Source organism: Falco peregrinus, chromosome 19, assembly GCF_023634155.1.
Source record: "Falco peregrinus isolate bFalPer1 chromosome 19, bFalPer1.pri, whole genome shotgun sequence".
NCBI classification, from domain to species: Eukaryota; Metazoa; Chordata; class Aves; order Falconiformes; family Falconidae; genus Falco; species Falco peregrinus.
Window position 1 is genome coordinate 3,502,804 of NC_073740.1, and position 19,626 is coordinate 3,522,429.

A 19,626-nucleotide genomic window follows, 5' to 3' on the forward strand; every position below is an offset into this window, starting at 1 on the left:
CCCGCAGCACCCAGCCAGGGTGCGAGCTGGGGGTGTGGTGGTGGGAGCCAGCTGGGCGGTGTGGGGAGCCGTGGGCCGGGGCGGGGGGTGTGGGGGTCCTGGGGGGCCTGGCACTGCAGGGGTTAAGTGGCCGGGCTGGCCGGTGGCCCCGGGCCAGGCCTGGGCTGGGGCCAGTGGGGCCACAGGGGCAGCTCTGCCGGCTCCAGCTCCAAAGGTCAACGGCCAGCGCGGACCTGCTGGTTCCCGTTGGCTCCTGCTGCCGGGAACGCACCCAGCACCCAGCCTCAGCACCCAGCACCCATCCAGCGCCCAGCACCCAGCCTCAGCACCCAGCACCCATCCAGCACCCAGCCTCAGCACCCAGCACCCATCCAGCACCCAGCACCCAGCCTCAGCACCCAGCCCCCATCCAGCACCCAGCCTCAGCACCCAGCCTCAGCACCCAGCCCCCATCCAGCACCCAGCCTCAGCACCCAGCGCCCAGCCTCAGCACCCAGAGCCCAGCCTCAGCACCCAGCGCCCATCCAGCACCCAGCCTCAGCACCAGGACCCAGCCTCAGCACCCAGCCTCAGCACCCAGCGCCCATCCAGCACCCAGCGCCCATCCAGCACCCAGCCTCAGCACCCAGCACCCATCCAGCACCCAGCACCCAGCCTCAGCACCCAGCACCCATCCAGCACCCAGCCTCAGCACCCAGCGCCCAGCCTCAGCACCCAGCGCCCATCCAGCACCCAGCCTCAGCACCCAGCCTCAGCACCCAGCCTCAGCACCCAGCCGCCCAGCCAGCACCCAGCCTCAGCACCCAGCACCCAGCGCCCAGCCAGCACCCAGCACCCAGCCTCAGCCCCCAGCCTCAGCACCCCAGCGCCCAGCCAGCACCCAGCCTCAGCACCCAGCACCCATCCAGCACCCAGCCTCAGCACCCAGCCTCAGCACCCAGCGCCCAGCCAGCACCCAGCCTCAGCACCCAGCACGCAGCGCCCCAGCCAGCACCCAGCCCCCAGCCTCAGCACCCAGCCTCAGCACCCAGCGCCCAGCCAGCACCCAGCCAGCCCCAGCGTCAGCACCCAGCACCCATCCAGCACCCAGCCTCAGCACCCAGCACCCAGCCTCAGCACCCAGCCCCCATCCAGTACCCATCCAGCCCCCCGCCTCAGCACCCAGCCCCCAGCCAGCACCCAGCCTCAGCACCCAGCACCCAGCCCGCCCCAGTGCCCCAGCCAGCCCCAGAACCCAGCCCCAGCACCCAGCCAGCACCCAGTCTGGGCACCCAACCAGCCCCAGCGCCCAGTACCAGCGCCCAGCCCCAGCCCCCAGTACGGGCACCCAACCAGCCCCAGCGCCCAGTACCAGCGCCCAGCCCAGCCCCCAGTACGGGCACCCCAACCAGCCCCAGCGCCCAGTCTGCGCACCCAGCCAGCCGCAGCACCCAGCCCCAGCCCCCACCCAGAACTCTCCCCGGCTTTAGCACCCACCCAGGTGCCCCGTACGAGCCGGGTCCCCCTGTCCCCATGCCCGCGCCGGGGTGTGTGTGCGTGTGTGTCCCGTCCCGTCCGTCCCCCCCCCGGTGACCGGTCGCACTCACCCGTGGGGCCGCAGGGCCGCCCGGGAGCGGCGGCGGGGGGCAGGAGGAGGAGGAGGGGCGGGGGGAGGCAGAGCAGCAGCGGGAGCAGCGGCCGCAGCGGCCGCGCCATGCGCCCGGCCCCGGGCAGGTAAACATCGGCGGAGCCGCCGGCGGCGCGGCCGGTGCCCGCGGTTGTGAAACCGGGACGGGGGTGGGGGGGGGAGGGGGCGGCCCCGCGGCGGCAGCACGTGCGCCCGGGCGGGGCGGGGCCAGCCGGCACCGGGCAGGGGGGGGAGGGGCCCATCCACCGCCCCCCCCCCCCCCCCCCCGCAGGACACAGGACACGACAGAAACGGCTCAGAATTCTTATTTTTATATAAAAAAAAAAGCTGGTTTTTGGTTGGTTTTTTTTTCTTGCCCCCCCCTCTGTGGCCCCATAAAATGATACAATTCTGCGATATAGAAACGTGTAATAAATTAAACGCCCCGATCCTCGCCCCCTCCCCAAATCCCCCCAAAATAGACCCTGGCCCACGCCAGAGCCCGTCCTGAACGGGTTCCTCTTTGGTATCACGGAGAGAGCGGCCCCGGGCCCCCCGAACCCCCCCGGGACCCCCAGCAGAGGGGGGACACACACACAATCCCCCCTCCGCCCCCCTCCCCCCGGCAGGGGGTCCCGATCCCGGGGAGCCGGCGAGGAGGAGGAGGGGGAGGAAGAGGAGGAGGAAGCGGAGGCCGAGGGTTGCGCAAGACCCCGGCGTGGAAGTGAATCACAGCCCTGCCGAGCACCCCAGCTCCCCGCAAAGCCGGGGAACACTTCCCCTTTCCCAGCCGGAGGGGGGGGAGGGGACACCCCTCGCCCCCCACTCCAGCCCCCCACGCTCTCTCCCTACCCAGCCTGCCAACGCTGAAACAAGTCGCTCCGTAAACTTGGAGGGGTGTTTTGTGTTTGGGTTTTTTTTTTTTCCTCCTTTTTTTTTTTTTTTTGTGGGTCTTTTTTTTTGTTTTTTTTCTTCCCTTATTTTATATAAAAAGAAGACACGTGGGTGAGGGGTGGGGGATGGGGAGCAGGGTGCTGTCACAGCCCCCCCAGACCCCCTGTGCCTGCCCACGGCGGTGGCTCTGGCGTGATACATTCGCGTGTGATGGGGTGTTTGCGCTCCGGGGAGGTGAATACTGAGAGGGCAGCAGCCCGGGGGGGCTGCCGGGGGGCTGCTGGGGACACCGTCCATCCCTCCAGCCCGGGGGCTGCTGGGGACACCGTCAGTCCGTCCGTCCCTCCAGCCCGGGGACGAGGAGAATATTTTTTTGGTTACACTGCGACAGTCCAGACTCCTCCAAACCTCGGCACCTGGGCACACGCAGCCCCGGACCCCCCCCCCAGGAGGGGGCTTGGCCCTACCGGACCACCACGGTGAGAGAAGGGGGCGAGGGGAGCCCCCCGCTGCACAGAGGGGATGCGACCCCCCCCCGCCCCCCCAGCCTCACACCTTGAGCATCTTGTCGGCCATGCTGCTGGGGCTGCCGGCGGTGCTGCCGTCGCTGCCTTTCTTCTTGCGCAGGGTCTCAATCCAGCCGGTGCTGGGGCGGGCGGCGAAGCTGGAGAGCGCCAGGGAGCTGAGCCGCATGTTCTTGCCCGACATGATGAGCTCCCCAAAACCCTCCTGGTGCGAGAAGGCGTAGCCGGAGCGGCGCGAGCCCACGCGTCCCGCGCGCCGCATGCACCGGTGCTGCGGTCTTCTGCTTCTTCCGTACCAGCTGAGTGTAGCGCACCTGGGGACACAGACACGGGAGAGGGTCAGGGACCCACAGAACTTCCCCCACCCCCCCCTGCCCCGGGTAGGTGACCCCCTGGCCGGCCCCCCCTGGCCACCACGCACTCTCACCGTGTCCGAGAGTTCGGGTTTCAGGTCCAGCTTGAGGAAGCGAAAGGCCACGACGGGCATGATGCAGACCACGGTGGTGAGCGCGATGGTCAGCCAGACCGTGGGCTGGGCCAGCGTGTTCTGCGCGTTACCTGGGGGGAAAGCGTGAGTCTGGCTGGGGCTCAGCACCCTACGGGGGTGGGGGACAACACTCAGCCCGCCCCAGGACTCACCCACAAAGCGGAACTGGTTGGGGAACATCTGGAAGAGGCCATCGCTGTGCATGGCGAAGAGGATGGCGAAGTAGGCGGCCAGGCTGCCCCAGATGAAGAAGTGGTTGATGGCCCGTCCAGAAGCCTGTGTCCAGCCCGATCTGGTGGAGAGACGGAGGAGATGGGGCTCAAGGGACAGCCCCGGTGCTCTGAGCACAGCCACAGAGCAGGATGGGACCCAAACCTTCCCCCCCCCGGCTTTGTGCTATAGGTGAGGAGCTGGGGCTGAGCAGCTGCCTCCCTACCTGCACGCTGACGACAATCACGAGGGAGGTGGCGACGGTGACGGCGAAGGACTGGTAGTCAGCCAGCTGGGTGCCATCATCGCGGGGGTGGGCGTCGGCGAAGACGCCGGTAGGGGATGAAGAACATGAGGACAGAGGTGTAGATGCCCTGGGCGATGCAGATGAAGAACTCCCGCTTGTTGAAGAGCAGGTTCAGCTGCCCAGGCTCATAGAGCTTGGGGTACTCCATGCTCCGCTGCTCCGGCACGTCCTGGGGACACGGGGCACTGGGGACCTCTCTCCAGCCCCAGGCAGGCACAGCCTGTCGGCTGCGGCTGCACCAGCCTCCACCACAGCCCAGGGACGAGGACAGCCCAGCCCGGGCACCCAGGCAGCCCTCCCTCCCACAGGGTGGGCCGTGCGGGGGAGCTGGGCCCGCTCCCGGGGCACCCAGGGACCCCCCCTCCCCGGCCCTGGCTTGTACCTGGTCGAAGACGCCCATGGCGAGCACGGGCAGCGACGTGTAGACGATGTTGTACAGCGTGATGAAGTACTGGTCGTACACAGTCTGCGTGGAACGGAGTGCTCAGGGGGACGCACGACCTGCCCGCCTCGCATCCCAGCTGGCCCCCACGTCCCCGCACCCACAGCTGCAGGGACAGGAGAGCCACCGCCAGCCCCCCATGCTCTGGAGGGATCCCAGGCTGTGCCTGCTGGTGCAGGATGAGGCTCCACAGGGAGCCCGGGGCACGGTCCTGAGCAGAGGGGTCTCGCCGGCAGACCCTCCCCAACTCTGAGCGCCAGGAGCTGGCAACGCACCTGCGCCGAGAAGCCACAGAAGAAGCCAAACCAGAAGTGGACCATAGTGAAGGCGAAGTTCTTGTAGAAGAAGTAGCAGAGGAACTTGCACATGCGTAGGTAGGACCAGCGCCCGTGCACCAGGAGCAGGCGCTGCAGGAACTTGAACTGTGAGAAGGAGTAGTCGGAGGCCAGCACCGCCTGGATGCCCTCTTGCCCGCTGATGCCCACCCCGATGTGGGCGGCTGTGGAGGGAAGAGACACATGGAGTGAGGAGGAATCTGCCCAGAGTACAGGGGACCAGGGCTGGGACCCCCCAAGCAGGGACCATGCTCCTGTGGGACGCAGAGGGGTGAGGACGGAGGCTGCCACGGACGCCGGGACAGCGCAAGCCGGGCCCTGTCCCTCCTGCGGCTCCCCAGACCCCAGGCCTTACTCTTGATCATGCTGACGTCGTTGGCGCCGTCCCCGATGGCCAGGGTCACGGCTTTCTTGTACTTCTTCACCAGCTCCACCACCTGGGCCTTCTGCAAGGGCGTGACGCGGCAGCAGATGACGGCCTTGCAGGCACACGCCGTCTCCAGGAACTCCACCTCCATGTCAGCCTCCAGCGCGTGGGCCTGCGAGGAGAGCGGGGGGACAGTTGGGGGCACGGCTGCCAGCAGGGCACGGTGCCCCATCCAGCCCGGCCCCCAGGTCCCTACCAGGCTGTGCCCGTTGATGACTAGGGCGTATTCGCCCGCTATGGCTTCCAGCACCGAGGTGAGCTTGGAGGAGGAGAGTTTCTCCTGGTAGAAACCGTTGCCCACGGAGCGCGATGCGTCCATCATCTTCTCCCGGGCTTTCCTGAAGAGAAAGAAAGGGGTTGGGGGGCCCCCGATTCAGGGCACTTCGACATCCCCCCCCCAGCCCCACGCTGGCCCCACGCGTGTCCCCTGGCCAGCCCTGCCTGCCGCGCCTCACCTGAGCTCTTCCCGCACCTCCAGCACGGTGTGGCCCGTGACTACAAACACCTCCGTCATGTCGTCCGTCAGCATCTTGCAGGAGTAGCCGATGTTCACAGCCGTCTCTGGGGACGGGAAACCAGGGGCTGAGCCAGGGTCAGACCAGGGGGAGCATCTGTCCCATGTCCTCCCCCCCCCCAGCAGGTGGGATCCCAACACACGAACGTCCTCACCTCCAGCCAGCCCAGAGCCCCCCCAGACCCTCACCCTGCTTGTCCCCCGTCAGCACCCAGATCTTGATGTTGGCCAACGTCAGGATGGCGATGGTTTCGGGGACCCCCTGCTGCAGTTTGTCTTCGATGGCCGTGGCTCCCACAGCTGGGGGGACCCCAAGAGGCAGGAGGTCAGCAGGCGCTGCCCCCAGCTGCCTCCTGCCCCTCCCCCTCCCCGAACCCCCAGCCCACCTACCAGCATATCGTGCTCCACCTCGTCGTAGAGCCGAGCCAGGCGATCCTCGCGGGCCTCGGGGGCACTGCCGGCTCGGTGCAGCCGCTCGGACCACTCCTCGTAGTAACTCTCCTCAGGTCTTTGTAAGCCAGCACCAGCGTCCGCAGCCCCTCACCCGCGTATTCCTGCAAGCGGTTGGAGCTGGGTGCACTGGCAGACCCCGACGGCGCCCCCAGACCCCGATTGCCCCCCCAGGATGGGGCACGCGCACGCGTGGGCAGCCCCCTTCCCAGCCCCTGCCCCACTCACGTTGAGGTGGTCGGTGGTGACGTTGGCGAGGTCCTGGGTGAGGGGGTGCAGGCGCTCCAGCAGGATGGTGTCAGCACCTTTGCAGTACAGCCGGATCCGGCCCTCGGGGCTGCGGACTGCAGGGGGCAGGGGACAAGCTGCCTGGCTCGGGAGCGCAGCAGCGAATCCCGCTCCAAGCCCAGCCACGACCCCGCGATGCCTCCGCAGCCTCGTCACCATCCGTGTCCCCAGCCCCATGACCCAGCCCCACTGCGGCCGACCCAGCCCCACCGCTGCCCTTCCGGACCCATCGCAGCTCTCCCAGCCCTACCACCACCCTTCCAGACCCATTGGGCTCTCCCAGCCCCACCGTCGCCCTCCCAGCCCCACCGCCGCTCTCCCAGCCCCACTGTTGCCCTCCTAGCCCCACCACCCCCCTTCTGGACCCACCGTGGCCCTCCCAGCCCCACCACAGCTCTCCTAGCCCCACCGCTGCCCTCCTGGCCCCACTGCCACTCTCCCATCCCCACCATGGCCCTCCTAGACCCACCGTGGCTCTCCCAGCCCCACCGCTGCTTTGCCATGCCCAGGACCTCACCGATGACGGACATGCGCTTGCGGATGTTGTTGAAGTCCAGGATGGCCAGCAGGCTGGTAGGTGATGGCTCGACCCAGCTCGTGCACTGTGATGGTTTTGGGTGTGCGGGACCGGAAGACAAACCCAAAGTTCCTGGCAGCGGCGACCAGCGCTCCCTCGTCCGGGGACTGAGCCTTGTAATAGAGCTCCCCTGGGGACAGCATCAGGGGGTCAGAGCCAGCGCCATGCCCCAGCCGTGCAGGGCCAGATCCTGCCCCCCGCGCCCACCTTCGTCCTTCTCTCGGACATGACGGTGTGGCAGAGCGAGAGCAGGCGGAAGAACTCGTGCACGTGGGGGTCTCCCAGCTTGACGGCTTCCAGCAGGCTGGGATCCCAGAACTGGAACCGTGGGTCAGCCAGGGGGTTGAAGGAGAAGTCGACTGGCTCCGGCCTCTGGCAGGGGCAGAGATGGCGTTACCCCCTGCGCCCCCCGGCACCGCCAGGCACGGCCCCCGCGGCCCCCTTACCTCGCCCAGCTCCGCTTTGTGACCCAGCACATCCTGCACGTCACCTGCGAACCAGGGCACGGAGTTAACCAGGACAGGGACCCAACGCTGCCGCCCTCACCAGCACCCCCACACCCGGGGCAGCTATGGGGGCAGGGGCAGCCCCACGCCGTGACGCCGAGCCCCCTTGTCCCCTGGCTGCCCCAGAGGGTCTGCAGAAGGGGAGCCGGAGCCCCCACAGCCTGCAGGCAGACCCAGCCCGGGCCCCAGCGCCCGGTGCTCACCGTAGCTGTGCCCGTTGACGGAGCACTTGCTGAAGACCATGATGTTCTGGTGAGGGTGCCGGTCTTGTCAGAGAAGATGTACTCCACCTGCCCCAGCTCCTCATTGAGGGTGGTGGTCCGCGCCTCAGCGGGCGGTCCCGGCGCTTGGCACAGTACATCTTCTTGTCCCAGTTGATGAAGTAGCTGTGCCCAAGACGGATCACCTCCACGCTGCGGGGACACACACACACGACAGCCGGGTGTCAGCAGGGCAGGGCAGCACGCTCTGCTCAGCCAGCGATGGGCACACACGTGCCCACCCCAGACCCCCAAGCACCTAGGGCACCCCAGCACCCAGGGTCCCCACACCCTTCCCCAGGGCTGGCCCACAACCCGCTCCTAGTGACAGCCACCGCCAAGCCAGGGCTGGGGACACGGAGCCTGTCACCCGAGCGGAGCCTGTCACCGAGCGGAGCTCCCCAGGCGTCTCACACAGCTACACGCCCCGAACCCCCTCCCCAGCCCCCAGGGCAGACAGCAATGAGCTAGTGGGAGGGGTGGGGGCGACACGTTCTTACCTCGGGGCTAAGGGTGACAGAACCCATGCTGGGGAACGAAAAGAGAGAGAAATTAAAAGAGAGAGAGAAGGGGACAGTGCAGGAGCCTGGGAGCTGCAGGAGGGCAGAGCAAAATAACCAGCGTGCAGCCAGGGCAGGGAGAGACGAGCAGCCAGACAGACGCAGCCAGGGGGGGCCCCGAGGGACCTGTGGGGTCTCAGGTCTTGGGGTATCCCGAGGGCAGACGCGGCCCATCACCAGGAGAGCAGCCCAAGCCCACCCACGCACGCAGCTCTGCCCGTGGGTCTCCATCCCGTCTCCCCTCCCCAGAGGGCACCCCTAACGCCTGGTGCCTGCCCCTCGCACACACCCCCAGCCCAGCCCCTCGGCCCCTGCCCTACCTCACGTAGAGCGAGATGGGCACCACGGTGTTGAGGATGATGATGTAGGACCAGAAGGAGAGGAAGCCGGAGAAGAAGGCACTGTGCACCCCTCATCCCAAGGCAGGTAGATCTGGAAGCAGACGCCCACCTCGTGCTCCCAGATGGCGTTGCCGATGGCCAGGATCACCCCATGCACACCAGGAACCCGAAGATCTGGGGACAGGAGAAGACATCAGAGCCTCAACCGTGCCAGAGCCGGGGCTCCCCTGGGACCTGCCTCCCGCGTACCCAGAGCACCAGCGTGTTCATCAGCCGGTCGATGCTCGTCCGCTTGAACTTGGTCCGGCCGCTGTTCTGCATCAGTTTCGTGTCGGGCCCTGGGGAGAGGGAAGGGCGTCAGCGGGGTCTCTCCCTTCCGCGCGGCGCAGCGGTGGCAGCCGTCCCAGCCCACCTGCAAAGATGACAAGGCCGAAGCACCACTCGGTGTTGCGCAGGACGCAGCCCCGCAGCAGCATGTTCTGGTTGCTCAGGGGGTACTTGTTCTCCTTCCAGTACAGCGTCCCACCAAACTTGTCCAGCTTGTTGTTGGGGGGTTCACAGATCACCTCGCCTGAGCGCGGGGGATGGCTGGGCTGTAAGGTGCCTTCTCCAGGCGGCCACTTCCATCCCAGTGCTCCCAGCACCGCCCCCCAGTTCCCCAGAGATCCGCTCCGAGCCACAGGACCGCGTGGATGGTCCCGGTGTCTCCCACGCCAGGTGACGGAGGAGGGAAGGCAGGGGCTGCCCCACCGCAGAGGGCTGGTCGCGGGCACTCACCGTCAAACCGAGCCAGCTTGCTGGTGTCCCCCAGCTCCGAGGTGACGGGGATGGCCTGCCGCACCTTCATGTTGGTCTCTCTGCAGGTTAAGGAGGCACCACACGCGGGGTCAGCCACAGGGAGGGTCTTCACAGATGCTGCCCAGCTCCAGGTCCCTGGCAGCTCCCGTTCCCACTCCCACCCCCTCGCCCTCCGCCGCCCCCCCGAGCAGGGCAGGGGTTACCTACCCATCCAGCTCCGCCGTCTCTATGTAGCACAACCCGTGGGGCTCGCTGCTGGAGAGGAGGAGGAGGTCAGCCTGCCGGGGGGAGACATGGCAAGGGTTGTGCTGACACCGGGGCTCCCCTACGCCTTTCCCCAGGGAAGCTCCAGCCCTTGGATGCCAGGAGCCGGCGGGGTCTCCGGAGCCACACGTCCTTAGCAGGGTGCTGCCGGCACCCTGGCCAGGACACCATCGCCTGAAGCGCCCACGGCAGCCAAATCCCGAGAGCTCGAACACGGCTCAAACACCGCAACTGAAATGGAACTTCCAGGCTGGAAAGTCCCCGGTGCCTCCACACCAGGAGGTGATGGAGAAGCGTAAAAGCAGAGTTGGGCGCAGCACCACCCCAGGTGGCTGTCCCCATGTGTCACCCTGCCTTGGGGCCACACTCACCGCCACAAACTGGTTGTTCTCCAACTTGATGATGTCTCCGACACGGACGTTCATCCATTGCTCCTGCCGGAGGCTGCAGGGGGACGGTGGAGTTAGGGGGGAGCCACCAGCACCGCTTCTCCCCTGCCCCGCTGCCCTCTGCCCCTGCCTGCAGCCCTGTGCCGCGTCCCCCAGGGCCCCGTGCCCCCTCCCCGGCTGCCCCCTCCCTGTGACACTCACACTCCGCCGATCAGCACCTGAGACTGCCGGTTGTTCACCTGGTTGTCGCTTTTATGGCGGAACTGGGTGCGGAGGGGAAGAGACGGCAGCGTCAGCCCCGCTGGGGACGGGGTCCTGCGTCCCTCCCCCCGCGAACGCCACGGCCCCGGGCACCACACACCTGCACCGGGGTCACAGCCCCCTGCCCCCATGCCCAGAGGGCAGCCAGCCTGGCTCGAGGGGTGCAGGGGGGGACCACTCACATAGTCGTCGGTGGCATCTTTGACAGCTGTGATGGTTAAGACAAGAACCAAAGGCACGATGGTGGTGAACCAGGAGAGCGAAGAGATCTGCGGGATCAGCTGGGGACAGGGAGGGGACTTAGAGGGGACCTGGCCAGCCCCAGGCCCGCGCTACCCCCTGCTCCGGGGTGCCAAACCCACCGTGTCCCAGGACAGGAGATGCCCTGGGCCCTCCCAGCTGCCCAGCCAGGGATGGACAGTGCGGGGGAGCCCCATCTGCCTCCCCGGGCCCCCCAACACTCACCTGCAGGATGAGGAGGAAGAGGAAATAGGTGTTGGCCACTTCCTGGAACTGCTCGAAGAGGTTGACAGGCAGGAAGGTGACAATGTTGTACTTGGAGGTCTTGATGCAGTTGCTCTGGGGATGGACAGAGGAGGGAGTTCACGGGTTGCTGAGGCCCCAGGACCCCCCGGCACCACTCCCGGGAGGGCTGTAGCTCACCGCGCCCCCAGTCTGAATGCCTGGACCCCCATCCCCTGCCCCTGCCCCGACTGCGTGGCAGCTTCCTCCAGAAGCTGATTCCTCAGTCGCCAGCCGGTACCCAGGGACCAGCCACCTCTGGCAGCAGCATCCGGAGCATCCAGCCCCCCCGCCAGGGTCACCCCAACCCGGACCCCCTCTCCCCCGCAGCGAGGCCAGGGCAGCCTCTGGTCTGGAGCAGCCAGAAACAACCTCCAGCGTGGAGGGGGAGGCCAAGGTGAGCTCTGCTCCCGCCCCGGCGGCTCCGGACACCACAGGGATGCAGGCAGAGCCGGGGGGGTGGGGATCAAGCCCCCACAGAGGATGGGGGGCTGCATTCCCCACCCTGGGAGCGCACCATGCCCCCCTCCAGCTGGGCTGCCCCAGCTCCAGAGCTCTCTTGGCATTACCAGCTCGTCAGCACAATTTTCTCAGGGACAAACATCTATTTTTAGCCGTAACTGCCCCCCCACCCCCCCACCCCCTTCCCTGCTGACCCGGAGGGGCTCGCACCCGCCTCTCCTCCTCTGCAACACAGCGCGCCCGTCAGCCTGCCCGCACCCCAGCCCCCCCCCCCAGCCCCCCCTCTGGGCCCACCATCCCACCCGTTCAGCTCCCCTGCGCCCCAAAAGCCCCCCAGGCAGGCCCAGAAAACCCCAGACCCCAGGGGAACAGGGAAGCCCCCCCCCCGCCCCCCCCCCCCCAGCTACACACTGTGCAGCCTGTGCTCCCGCTGCACCCCCAGCCCCCTTCTTCTGCACCCCCAGACCACTGACCCTGCTTATTTGTACCCCCCGCCCTGCACCCCCAGCCCCCCAGCCCTGCACCCCAGGACCCCCAACCTTGCTTCCCTGTACCCTGAGACCCCCAGCCTTGCTTTTCGGCACTCCTACACCCCCCAGCCCTGCTTCATTGCACCCCAAGACCCCCAGCCCTGCACCCACAGCCCTACAAGCCCAGCCCCACAGCCCTGCTTCTCTGCATCCCCAGCCCTGCACTCCCAGATGCTCTGCACCCCCAGCCCCCCTGCCCAGCACCCCAGGACCCCCAGCCCTGCTTCTCTGCACCCCCAGCCCCCCTGCCCAGCACCCCAGGACCCCCAGCCCTGCTTCTCTGCACCCCCAGCCCCCCAGCCCAGGACCCCCAGCCTTGCTTCTCTGCACCCCCAGCCCCCCAGCCCTGCACCCCAGGACCCCCAGCCTTGCTTCTCTGCACCCCCAGCCCCCCAGCCCTGCACCCCAGGACCCCCAGCCCTGCTTCTCTGCACCCCCAGCCCAGGACCCCCAGCCCTGCTTCTCTGCACCCCCAGTCCCCCAGCCCTGCACCCCCAGCCTTGCTTCTCTGCACCCGCAGCCCCCCAGCCCGGCACCCCAGGACCCCCAGCCCTGTTTCTCTGCACCCCCGGACCCCCAGCTCTGCACCCCAGGACCCCCAGCCCTGTTTCTCTGCACCCCCGGACCCCCAGCCTTGTTTCTCTGCACCCCCAGCCCCCCAGCCCTGCACCCCAGGACCCCCAGCCCTGTTTCTCTGCACCCCCAGCCCTGCACCCCAGGACCCCCAGCCCTGTTTCTCTGCACCCCAGGACCCCCAGCCCTGTTTCTCTGCACCCCCAGCCCTGCACCCCAGGACCCCCAGCCCTGTTTCTCTGCACCCCCGGACCCCCAGCCTTGTTTCTCTGCACCCCCAGCCCCCCAGCCCTGCACCCCAGGACCCCCAGCCCTGTTTCTCTGCACCCCAGGACCCCCAGCCTTGTTTCTCTGCACCCCCGGACCCCCAGCCCTGCACCCCAGGACCCCCAGCCCTGTTTCTCTGCACCCTCAGCCCCCCACCCCGGACCCCCAGCCCTGCACCCCAGCCCCCCAGCCTTGCATCCTCGGGCCCCGCAGACCCCCCGGCCCGCACACACCCGCCCCGCCGGCGGCGCGGACCCGCGGCCACTTCTCGGGCATCTCCCGGGGCACCGTCATGGCTGCGGGGCCTCCATCCCGCGCCGCCGGTGCCCCGGCCCGGGCCCCTCCCGCCCCGCCCCGCCGCGTTGCCGGGGCAACGGCCGCCCCGGGGCCCACCGGGGCCTACCGGGGCCTACCGGGCCCGCGCCGCTCACCTGGGGCCCGGCGGGCCGCGCACCGCTCCATGGCCCGCGGCCCCGCAGCCCATGGGGGGGGAGCGGGCGGCCGGGGCCGGGCCCGGGGCCGGGGGGCCGGTGCCGGGGCCGCTGCGGCCCCGCTCCCGCTGCCGCGCCGCTGCCGCCGTTCAGCGCCCCATGGCCGCGGCGGCGCCGGTCGGCGGCGGAAGTGATGGGCGGCGGGGGGGCGCTGCCCGGGGGGACGGGGCGGCCCCGGCGGCGGGGGGGGGGCGGGGGGAGTCCCGGAGTGCAACGCGGGGGGGGCAGAGCGTAACACGGGGGGTCCCCGCCAGCCACAGAGGGGTCCCGGGGTGCAGCCTGGGGGTCCCCGGCAGCCCCGGGGGGTCCCCAGAGTGTAGCCCGGGGGAGCCAGAACACAACCCGGGGGTCCCCGGCAGCCCCGGGGGGTCCCACAGCGCAACCTGGGGGACCCCGGCAGCCCTGGGGCGTCCCCAGAGTGTAGCCAGGGGGGCCCAGAACACAACCCGGGGGTCCCCGGCAGCCCCAGAGGGGTCCCAGAGTGCAACCCGGGGGTCCCAGGCACCGCTGGGGGTCCCCGGGGGGCCCAGAGTATAACCCAAGGGGAACCAGGCAGCCCGGGGGGTCCTAGAGTGCAGCCTGGGGGGCCCAGAGCGCAACTTGGAGGGGCCAGGCAGCCCCAGAGGGGTCCCAGAGTGCAGCCTGGGGGTCCCAGGCAGTCCTGGGGGGTCCCAGAGTGCAGCCCGGGGGTCCCAGGCAGTCTCGGGGGGTCCCACAGTGCAACCTGGGGGTCCCTGGCAGCCCCAGAGGGGTCCCAGAGTGCAGCCTGGGGGTCCCAGGCAGTCCTGGGGGGTCCCAGAGTGCAGCCCGGGGGTCCCAGGCAGTCTCGGGGGGTCCCACAGTGCAACCTGGGGGTCCCTGGCAGCCCCAGAGGGGTCCCAGAGTGCAACCCGGGGGTCCCAGGCACCGCTGGGGGTCCCCAGGTGGCCCAGAGTACAACCCAGGGGGAACCAGGCAGCCTTAGGGGGGGGCCAGGCAGCTCCAGAGGGGCTTGGGGGTTCCAGAGTAGAACCTGGGGGTCCTCGGCAGCCCCAGGGGGCTCCAGAGTACAACCAGGGGGGTCCTGGGCAGTCCCAGAGCATAACCTGGGGGTCCCGGGGGGTCCCAGAGTACAATCAGGGAGGGCTGGGCAGCCACAGGGGGTCCCAGGGGGTCCCGGGTGGGGCAGAGGCAGCCCCAGGGGATACCAGGACCAGCCTTGGGGGTCCTAGAGACAGCCCTGGGGGGGGGGGGTGTCCCAAGGGGGCAGTTCTCCCCCCCCCAGCTGCACATGCACCCCAGGCCGGGGTCCCCCCCCTGCTGCCAGGCCTGGCCCGCTCTGTCCCCACCGGGGTGGGGGGCTGTCACCCATGTCTGGACACGACACCTGCAGTCTCAGGGCTCCTTTAATGGTGTGAGGGCGACGGCGGGGGGGACCCTGCTGCCAGCTGGCGGTGGCGAGGGGGTCCCCAGCATCACTTCTGGGGCAGCATCCCCCCCGGCATCCTTCTCCCCCGGTGCCTGCTCGGTGTCTGGGGGGATGGTGGCGTTGGTGAGGACCAGGCAGCTCTGCTGGGCCGGGGGGGTCCCCCTCCTCCGCCGGGTGGTGGAAAGCCACGAGGAGCTGGTAAAGGGCCGAGCCCACCGCGGCCCCCAGCAGCGGTGCCACCACCGGCACCCACCACCACCCATTGCCCCTGCTGGGGACGGGGCACGGTGGGTCAGGGGGTCACGCCTGGCACCCCCCCCCACCCATTGCCCCTGCTGGGGACGGGGCACGGTGGGGCAGGGGGTCACGCCTGGCACCCCCCACCTTGCCCCCCATCCTTCTACCCACCTGAAGACCTCGGTGCCCCAACCCGCCACGTAGGTGAAGAGCCGGGGGGCCAAAATCCCGCGCGGGATTCATGGGGCAACCGCAGTTGGAGCCCATGGAGACCTCGATGGAGAACACCAGCAGGGCCACGGCCACCGGCTCCAAACCCTTGGGGACACCCTTGTTGCGGGTGTCCAGGATGGCCAGGACACCCACGATCAGCAGCGCCGTGCCCATCACCTGTGGGGCCAGCACCACAGCTCAGCACCGCATCGGCACCCGCCGGAGGGGTCTGGGGGGAGCCAGCACCGGCACCCACCTGGTCCAAGAAGCCGTTGGAGAGGGAGAGGTAGTCAGCGGGGTAGGTGGCGAAGATGGACGCGGTCTCCCGGGGACCGGTGGTGGTGAGGGTCCCGTTGCTGTAGTGCTGGATGGCATCTGTGGCGCAGAATCTGTCCATGAGCCCGGCCACCCTGGCACAGCCACGGTCTTCCCCCACCGGGCACCCCCCACGCCCCCCGTACCGTAGTAGAGGGCGTAGACGGCTCCGGCGGCGATGAAGGCTCCCGCGGTCTGCACGGCCACAAAGATGGGCAACTTCCACCAGGGAAACTGCTCCAGCAGGCACATGGCGAAGGAGAACGCCGGGTTCAGGTGGGCCCCTGCAACGGAGAGGGGCTGGGAGCAGGGGGTCCAGCGGGAGCTGGGGGATGGCGGGAGCTGGGAACCCCTCCCCAGCCTCACCGGAGACTCCTCCTGCCGTGTAGACGGCCACCATGACGGCCAGGGCGCCCGCCAGGTAGGCGGTGAGGAAGTTCCCCTTCGTCCCCGAGCTGGTGACCATCTGTGCTGAGCCCCCCAGGGTGATCAGCTGGAGAAGAGGGACACGGCTCCACCGCAGCCCTCCCGGCCCCTCGCCAAACCCCCCACCGCTCCCCAGGACCCCCACCCCCCTGCACCGCAGCCGCTGGCAGGATTGGTGCCGATCCCAGGCGGCACAAGGGCAGCGAGGCTGCTCCGGCACCTCTGCCCGTGCTGCCTCCGTGCTTTTGCTCCCCTGTCCCCTGGGCTCCGGACGGGGACAGGCAGGGAGGCGGTTACTGGTTACCGGTTACTGGTCCGGCTTATGGTTTTGACAGCGAGGTGAAGAAATGATCAGTAATTAAATTTTCTCCTCCCCTGGGGAGATGGCGGGGAAGGAGTGCCACCAGTGTCACCGTTCGCCATCGCGGGGTGCAGCCCGGGTGCCAAGTGCAGCTCCGGAACCCCAACCTTTGCCTGCTCCACAGCGGGAGGCGTCGAGGCACACAGCGCCCGCAGGATCCAAGCGGGAGGCCAAGTCGCTCCGCGAGCGCGACACAGCCCCCAAACCCCCCCAACTCCTAGTGAGGGACAGGCAGGGGAGCCCGGGGACCCCCGGTGCCTGCCACCCCGCCGCGGTCAGCCCCGGCCCAGCCGCGTGCCCCGCTCACCATGAGCACAAAGACAGCCAGCAGCTCCGCCAGGCACTCGCGTGTCAGTTGGTTCCGCACGCGGAGCAGAGCCTGGGCCCTCTTCAAGAAGGAAGCGGAGCCCATGGGGCTGGCCGGGAGCAGGCAGCGAGGACGGCAGTGGCGGTGTCTCCGTCCTGGCGAGATTTTATGAGCCCCGGGGCTGGGGGGGGTGTGATAACGCGCAGACTTTAAACTAATCAGAGCCACACCGAAGGGAGACGCCTGGCAGGGACCAGAGTCCCGCATGGGGCCAGGGACAGTGGCGCCTTGTGACAAGGGTGGCCCCCAGTAGCACCAGACCTGGTGGGAGCCCCCCGAGGACCCCCAAACGGCCGTGGGGAACAGAGACCTTGCTCAGGTGAGCTGGCACAGGCGTGTTTACCCCCCCCCCCCCGGGAGCTCCGCTTTTCCCTGCCAGATCCCTGCCCAAGCCGCAACCGCAGGCAGCGCTAACGAAGAGGCTGGGGAAAGGCTTGCCAGCACCGGCCCCCGAGAGCGGCGCAGGGGAGGTGTCAGCACGGTGCTGGGCTGGCAGGGAAACGGGGGAGAGGTTGGGCAGGGGGCACGGGCACAGGGCTGGGGTGGAGGAGCCCGGCAGCTGCCTGCACCCGTGGGGCAGCCCAGCGGGTTCCTGCCTGTGCATCAGGGAGATTCCAGCCTGAAGGAGCTCGGCAAGTCATCGTTAGCATAAATAGACTTTATTGCTCTGTACACACGTGCGCACGCACACACACACGTTCTGCCCCCACAGCTCCGCAGCACCCCTGAAGGCGGGCAGGCGCCAGCTCCTAGCAGGATCTGACCCATCTGCAACAAAAACAGGCAGGGAGAAGAGGCTGCTGCCCACCGCCCGCCCTCGATGGAGCCGGCAGCCCTGGCCCCCAGGCTGGTGTCTGTCCCCACGGCCCCGGGAAGCCCCAGGGTCCCCCCACCCTGCACCCATCACACATACGGGGTGCGCAGCCGGGGCGGGGGCACAGCTATCAGCTCGAGAACCAGCGTCGGAAGAAATTGCCCAGCACGGACGAGGGGTCGCTCAGTTTGGGAGCGCAGAGCTCGTCTTGCTGTGGCCACGTGCCCGCGAACTGCGCCAGCTCCCCTGGGAGAGCAAGGAGAGCCCACTCAGGGGGGGCCCGGCCTGCTCCCCTCGCCCTCCTCAGCACCCCACTCACGGTCATCCATGTTGACCACCTCCTCCCGGTAGTCCTTGCTCTGCCCATCCTCCTTGGTGGTGGTGATGAAGGCCTGATCCCCCCTCCGGCGAGTCACTGTTGTCTCCCGGCGGCCCTGGCTGTCCTGCACGGTCCGACGCTCCTCCACCGCCTGCGCGGAGCACCGAGCCCTGAGTGAGACGCCACCATCCCGGGGGCTCTGCTCCTTGCGCTGGGGATGGTGTCCCCGGGTCACCTGTGGCCCCTTGCCGCACCCTCAGGGGACACTCACCCCATCCGGGAGAGTCACTTTGGTGACGGAGACGCTCTGGAAGTAAGAGCGGGACTTGGGCTCGTCAGGTTTCAAGATGGTCCCCAATCCCGCGGAGGAGACGTGGGAATCCAAGTCTGCGGGGGAAGACACGAGAGGGTGACAGCAGCGCGGGGACGTGCCCTGAGAGCTGCGGCAGCGCAGGCAGGTAGAGCAGGGACGGCAGAGACCCCAGGGCCGTGCTGCCGCCACTCACCCTGGTCTTCCTTCGGGCCAGGAGAAGCTGGGGGAGCATCGTCCAGCTGCAAGGCAAAGCCACGCGCCGGTGACGGGGACGCAAAGCACCCAGTGGCGGGGACACAAGGCCCGACACCACGATGACAGGCTCCGACCGCAGCCGAGCCGGAGATGGCAGAGCCCTCACCCACCCCCAGGAAGGGTCTCCAGGGCCGGGGAGGGTCCCTGGCACCCTCAGGCCCCCCTGGAACCGCGCTGGGAGCGTCCGGCTGCTTCAGCATGGAGTCCCGCAGCGGCCGCCCCGCACTGCCCTCACTGGGGCCGGGCAGGGGGGGCTCTGGGGGGGAAAAAGGGGGTTCGGGTCAGGCCGGGCTGCCGGGGGGGGCTCCGCACCGGCCCCCAGAGCCCCCGGGGGGGCAGCCCCATCCCATCCCCACCGAGGGGTGGCGGGGGCCTGGCCCAGCTCCCCCCAAAGACCCCCAGGAGCTCGCCCATGTCCCGGAACAGCTCCTCGAAGGCGCCGCGGGTCCCGTCAGGGCTGAAGCCGAAGCCGAAGGCAAAGTCGTGGGGGGGCTGCGGCGGGGTCGGGCCGTCATCATCCTCCTCCTCCTCCTCGTCCCACGCCGTGCCGCCGAACAGCGGGTCCCGGGGCCTGCGGGACCGCAGCGCTGAGACACGGAGCGACCGGGGGCCGGGCCAGGGCCCCCGGGGCAACAGGGGGTGGGGACAGCGGGAGCCACCGGGCCTGTGCGGGCGGGGGCACGGGGAGCAGCCTCGGGGGCCGGGCCGGGGTCTGCGCGGGGCGGGGGGGAGCGGGGGCGCCCAGCCGGGGCCGGGGGCCGGTACCTGTGCCGGCCCGGGAACCCGAAGAAGCCACGAAACACGTCGTAAAAGCTCATGGCGCTCCGCCCGGGGTGGGCCGCCGCCCGCCGCTACCGGGTCGCACTGCCGTAAAGCGCCGCGGCCGCGCAGCGCCGCAAAGCGCTGCCGGGTGTCGCAAAGCGCCGCCATCGACCCGCCGCGGCCTGGAGCGAAGGCGGATCCACGGGCCCCGCGCCCGGCCCGCAGCCCCCCCCCCGGCCCCCGGCCCTGCCTGTCCGGCTGCCGAGCCCGCCCGGGACCGCCCAGGGCCCCCCTTAGGGGCCGGGAGCCGTACGGGGCGGCGCTGGGCCCAGCGGGGGTCTCACAGAGAATGGGGGTGCGGGGGCACCGGGCCCTATCCTGCACCGGCTGGGGGTCCTGCAGCCCTGCCAGGCGCCGGCTCTGCCCATGTGCCCCCCCGCCCAGCTCCATCAGCCCAGTCCATGACCCTCCCGCTCTGCTGGGACCCCAGAGCACCAGGAGGGGCTGGAGGCAGCAAGGGGACCCACCCCAACCCCTTACCCTGCAGCCCC

At 69.3% G+C, this 19,626-nt stretch overlaps 3 protein-coding genes across 4 annotated transcripts; all 3 read right to left on the minus strand.

Annotated features, from left to right (window-relative positions):
- Positions 1–1,922: 1,922 nt before the first annotated feature.
- ATP8B2 (ATPase phospholipid transporting 8B2) lies at positions 1,923–11,043 on the minus strand (the record flags this gene model as incomplete). The annotated part of the gene is given in 34 exon segments (XM_055792400.1): positions 1,923–3,298; positions 3,300–3,338; positions 3,452–3,582; positions 3,664–3,775; positions 3,777–3,803; positions 3,948–4,055; positions 4,057–4,197; positions 4,411–4,494; positions 4,746–4,969; positions 5,161–5,344; positions 5,429–5,570; positions 5,688–5,793; positions 5,936–6,046; positions 6,133–6,249; positions 6,252–6,300; positions 6,425–6,540; positions 7,002–7,053; positions 7,055–7,191; positions 7,265–7,433; positions 7,508–7,551; positions 7,771–7,821; positions 7,824–7,905; positions 7,908–7,980; positions 8,708–8,798; positions 8,801–8,875; positions 8,878–8,902; positions 8,978–9,066; positions 9,141–9,299; positions 9,506–9,585; positions 9,734–9,804; positions 10,162–10,234; positions 10,381–10,442; positions 10,623–10,721; positions 10,906–11,043. Coding segments are annotated over 34 exon segments (3,510 nt in total), but the record flags the coding sequence as incomplete, so codon positions are not given.
- Positions 11,044–14,545: 3,502 nt separating this feature from the next.
- AQP10 (aquaporin 10) lies at positions 14,546–17,110 on the minus strand. Its single transcript, XM_027785202.2, is given in 8 exon segments — positions 14,546–14,848; positions 14,850–14,964; positions 15,102–15,148; positions 15,150–15,320; positions 15,400–15,518; positions 15,605–15,742; positions 15,825–15,951; positions 16,553–17,110. Coding segments are annotated over 8 exon segments (1,173 nt in total). The 5' UTR covers positions 16,820–17,110; the 3' UTR covers positions 14,546–14,659.
- Positions 17,111–17,255: 145 nt separating this feature from the next.
- Positions 17,256–19,219, minus strand: HAX1 (HCLS1 associated protein X-1). 2 transcript variants are annotated; one of them, XM_055791873.1, is made up of 8 exons: positions 19,079–19,219; positions 18,670–18,884; positions 18,424–18,569; positions 18,252–18,297; positions 18,017–18,132; positions 17,746–17,896; positions 17,526–17,672; positions 17,256–17,380 (listed from the first exon to the last, which is right to left on the minus strand). In XM_055791873.1, the coding sequence occupies exons 1-7, from the start codon at positions 19,129–19,131 to the stop codon at positions 17,557–17,559; spliced, it is 843 nt and encodes a 280-aa protein (XP_055647848.1). In that variant the 5' UTR covers positions 19,132–19,219; the 3' UTR covers positions 17,256–17,380; positions 17,526–17,556. The 2 variants fall into 2 exon arrangements, with proteins under 2 accessions (XP_055647848.1, XP_055647849.1); XM_055791874.1 differs by lacking the exon at positions 17,256–17,380 and having other exon boundaries at positions 17,532–17,672; positions 17,746–17,915.
- Positions 19,220–19,626: the final 407 nt, after the last annotated feature.

Bases quoted from the DNA above. Each gene is read 5' to 3' on its own strand.
- HAX1 (XM_055791873.1), bottom strand. From the start codon at position 19,131: ATGAGCTTTTACGACGTGTTTCGTGGCTTCTTCGGGTTCCCGGGCCGG. The intron at 17,897-18,016 runs GTGAGTGTCCCC...TGCTCCGCGCAG, and splicing joins AAGTGACTCTCCCGGATGGG to GCGGTGGAGGAGCGTCGGAC. The intron at 17,673-17,745 runs GTGAGTGGGGTG...TTGCTCTCCCAG, and splicing joins GGTGGTCAACATGGATGACC to GGGAGCTGGCGCAGTTCGCG.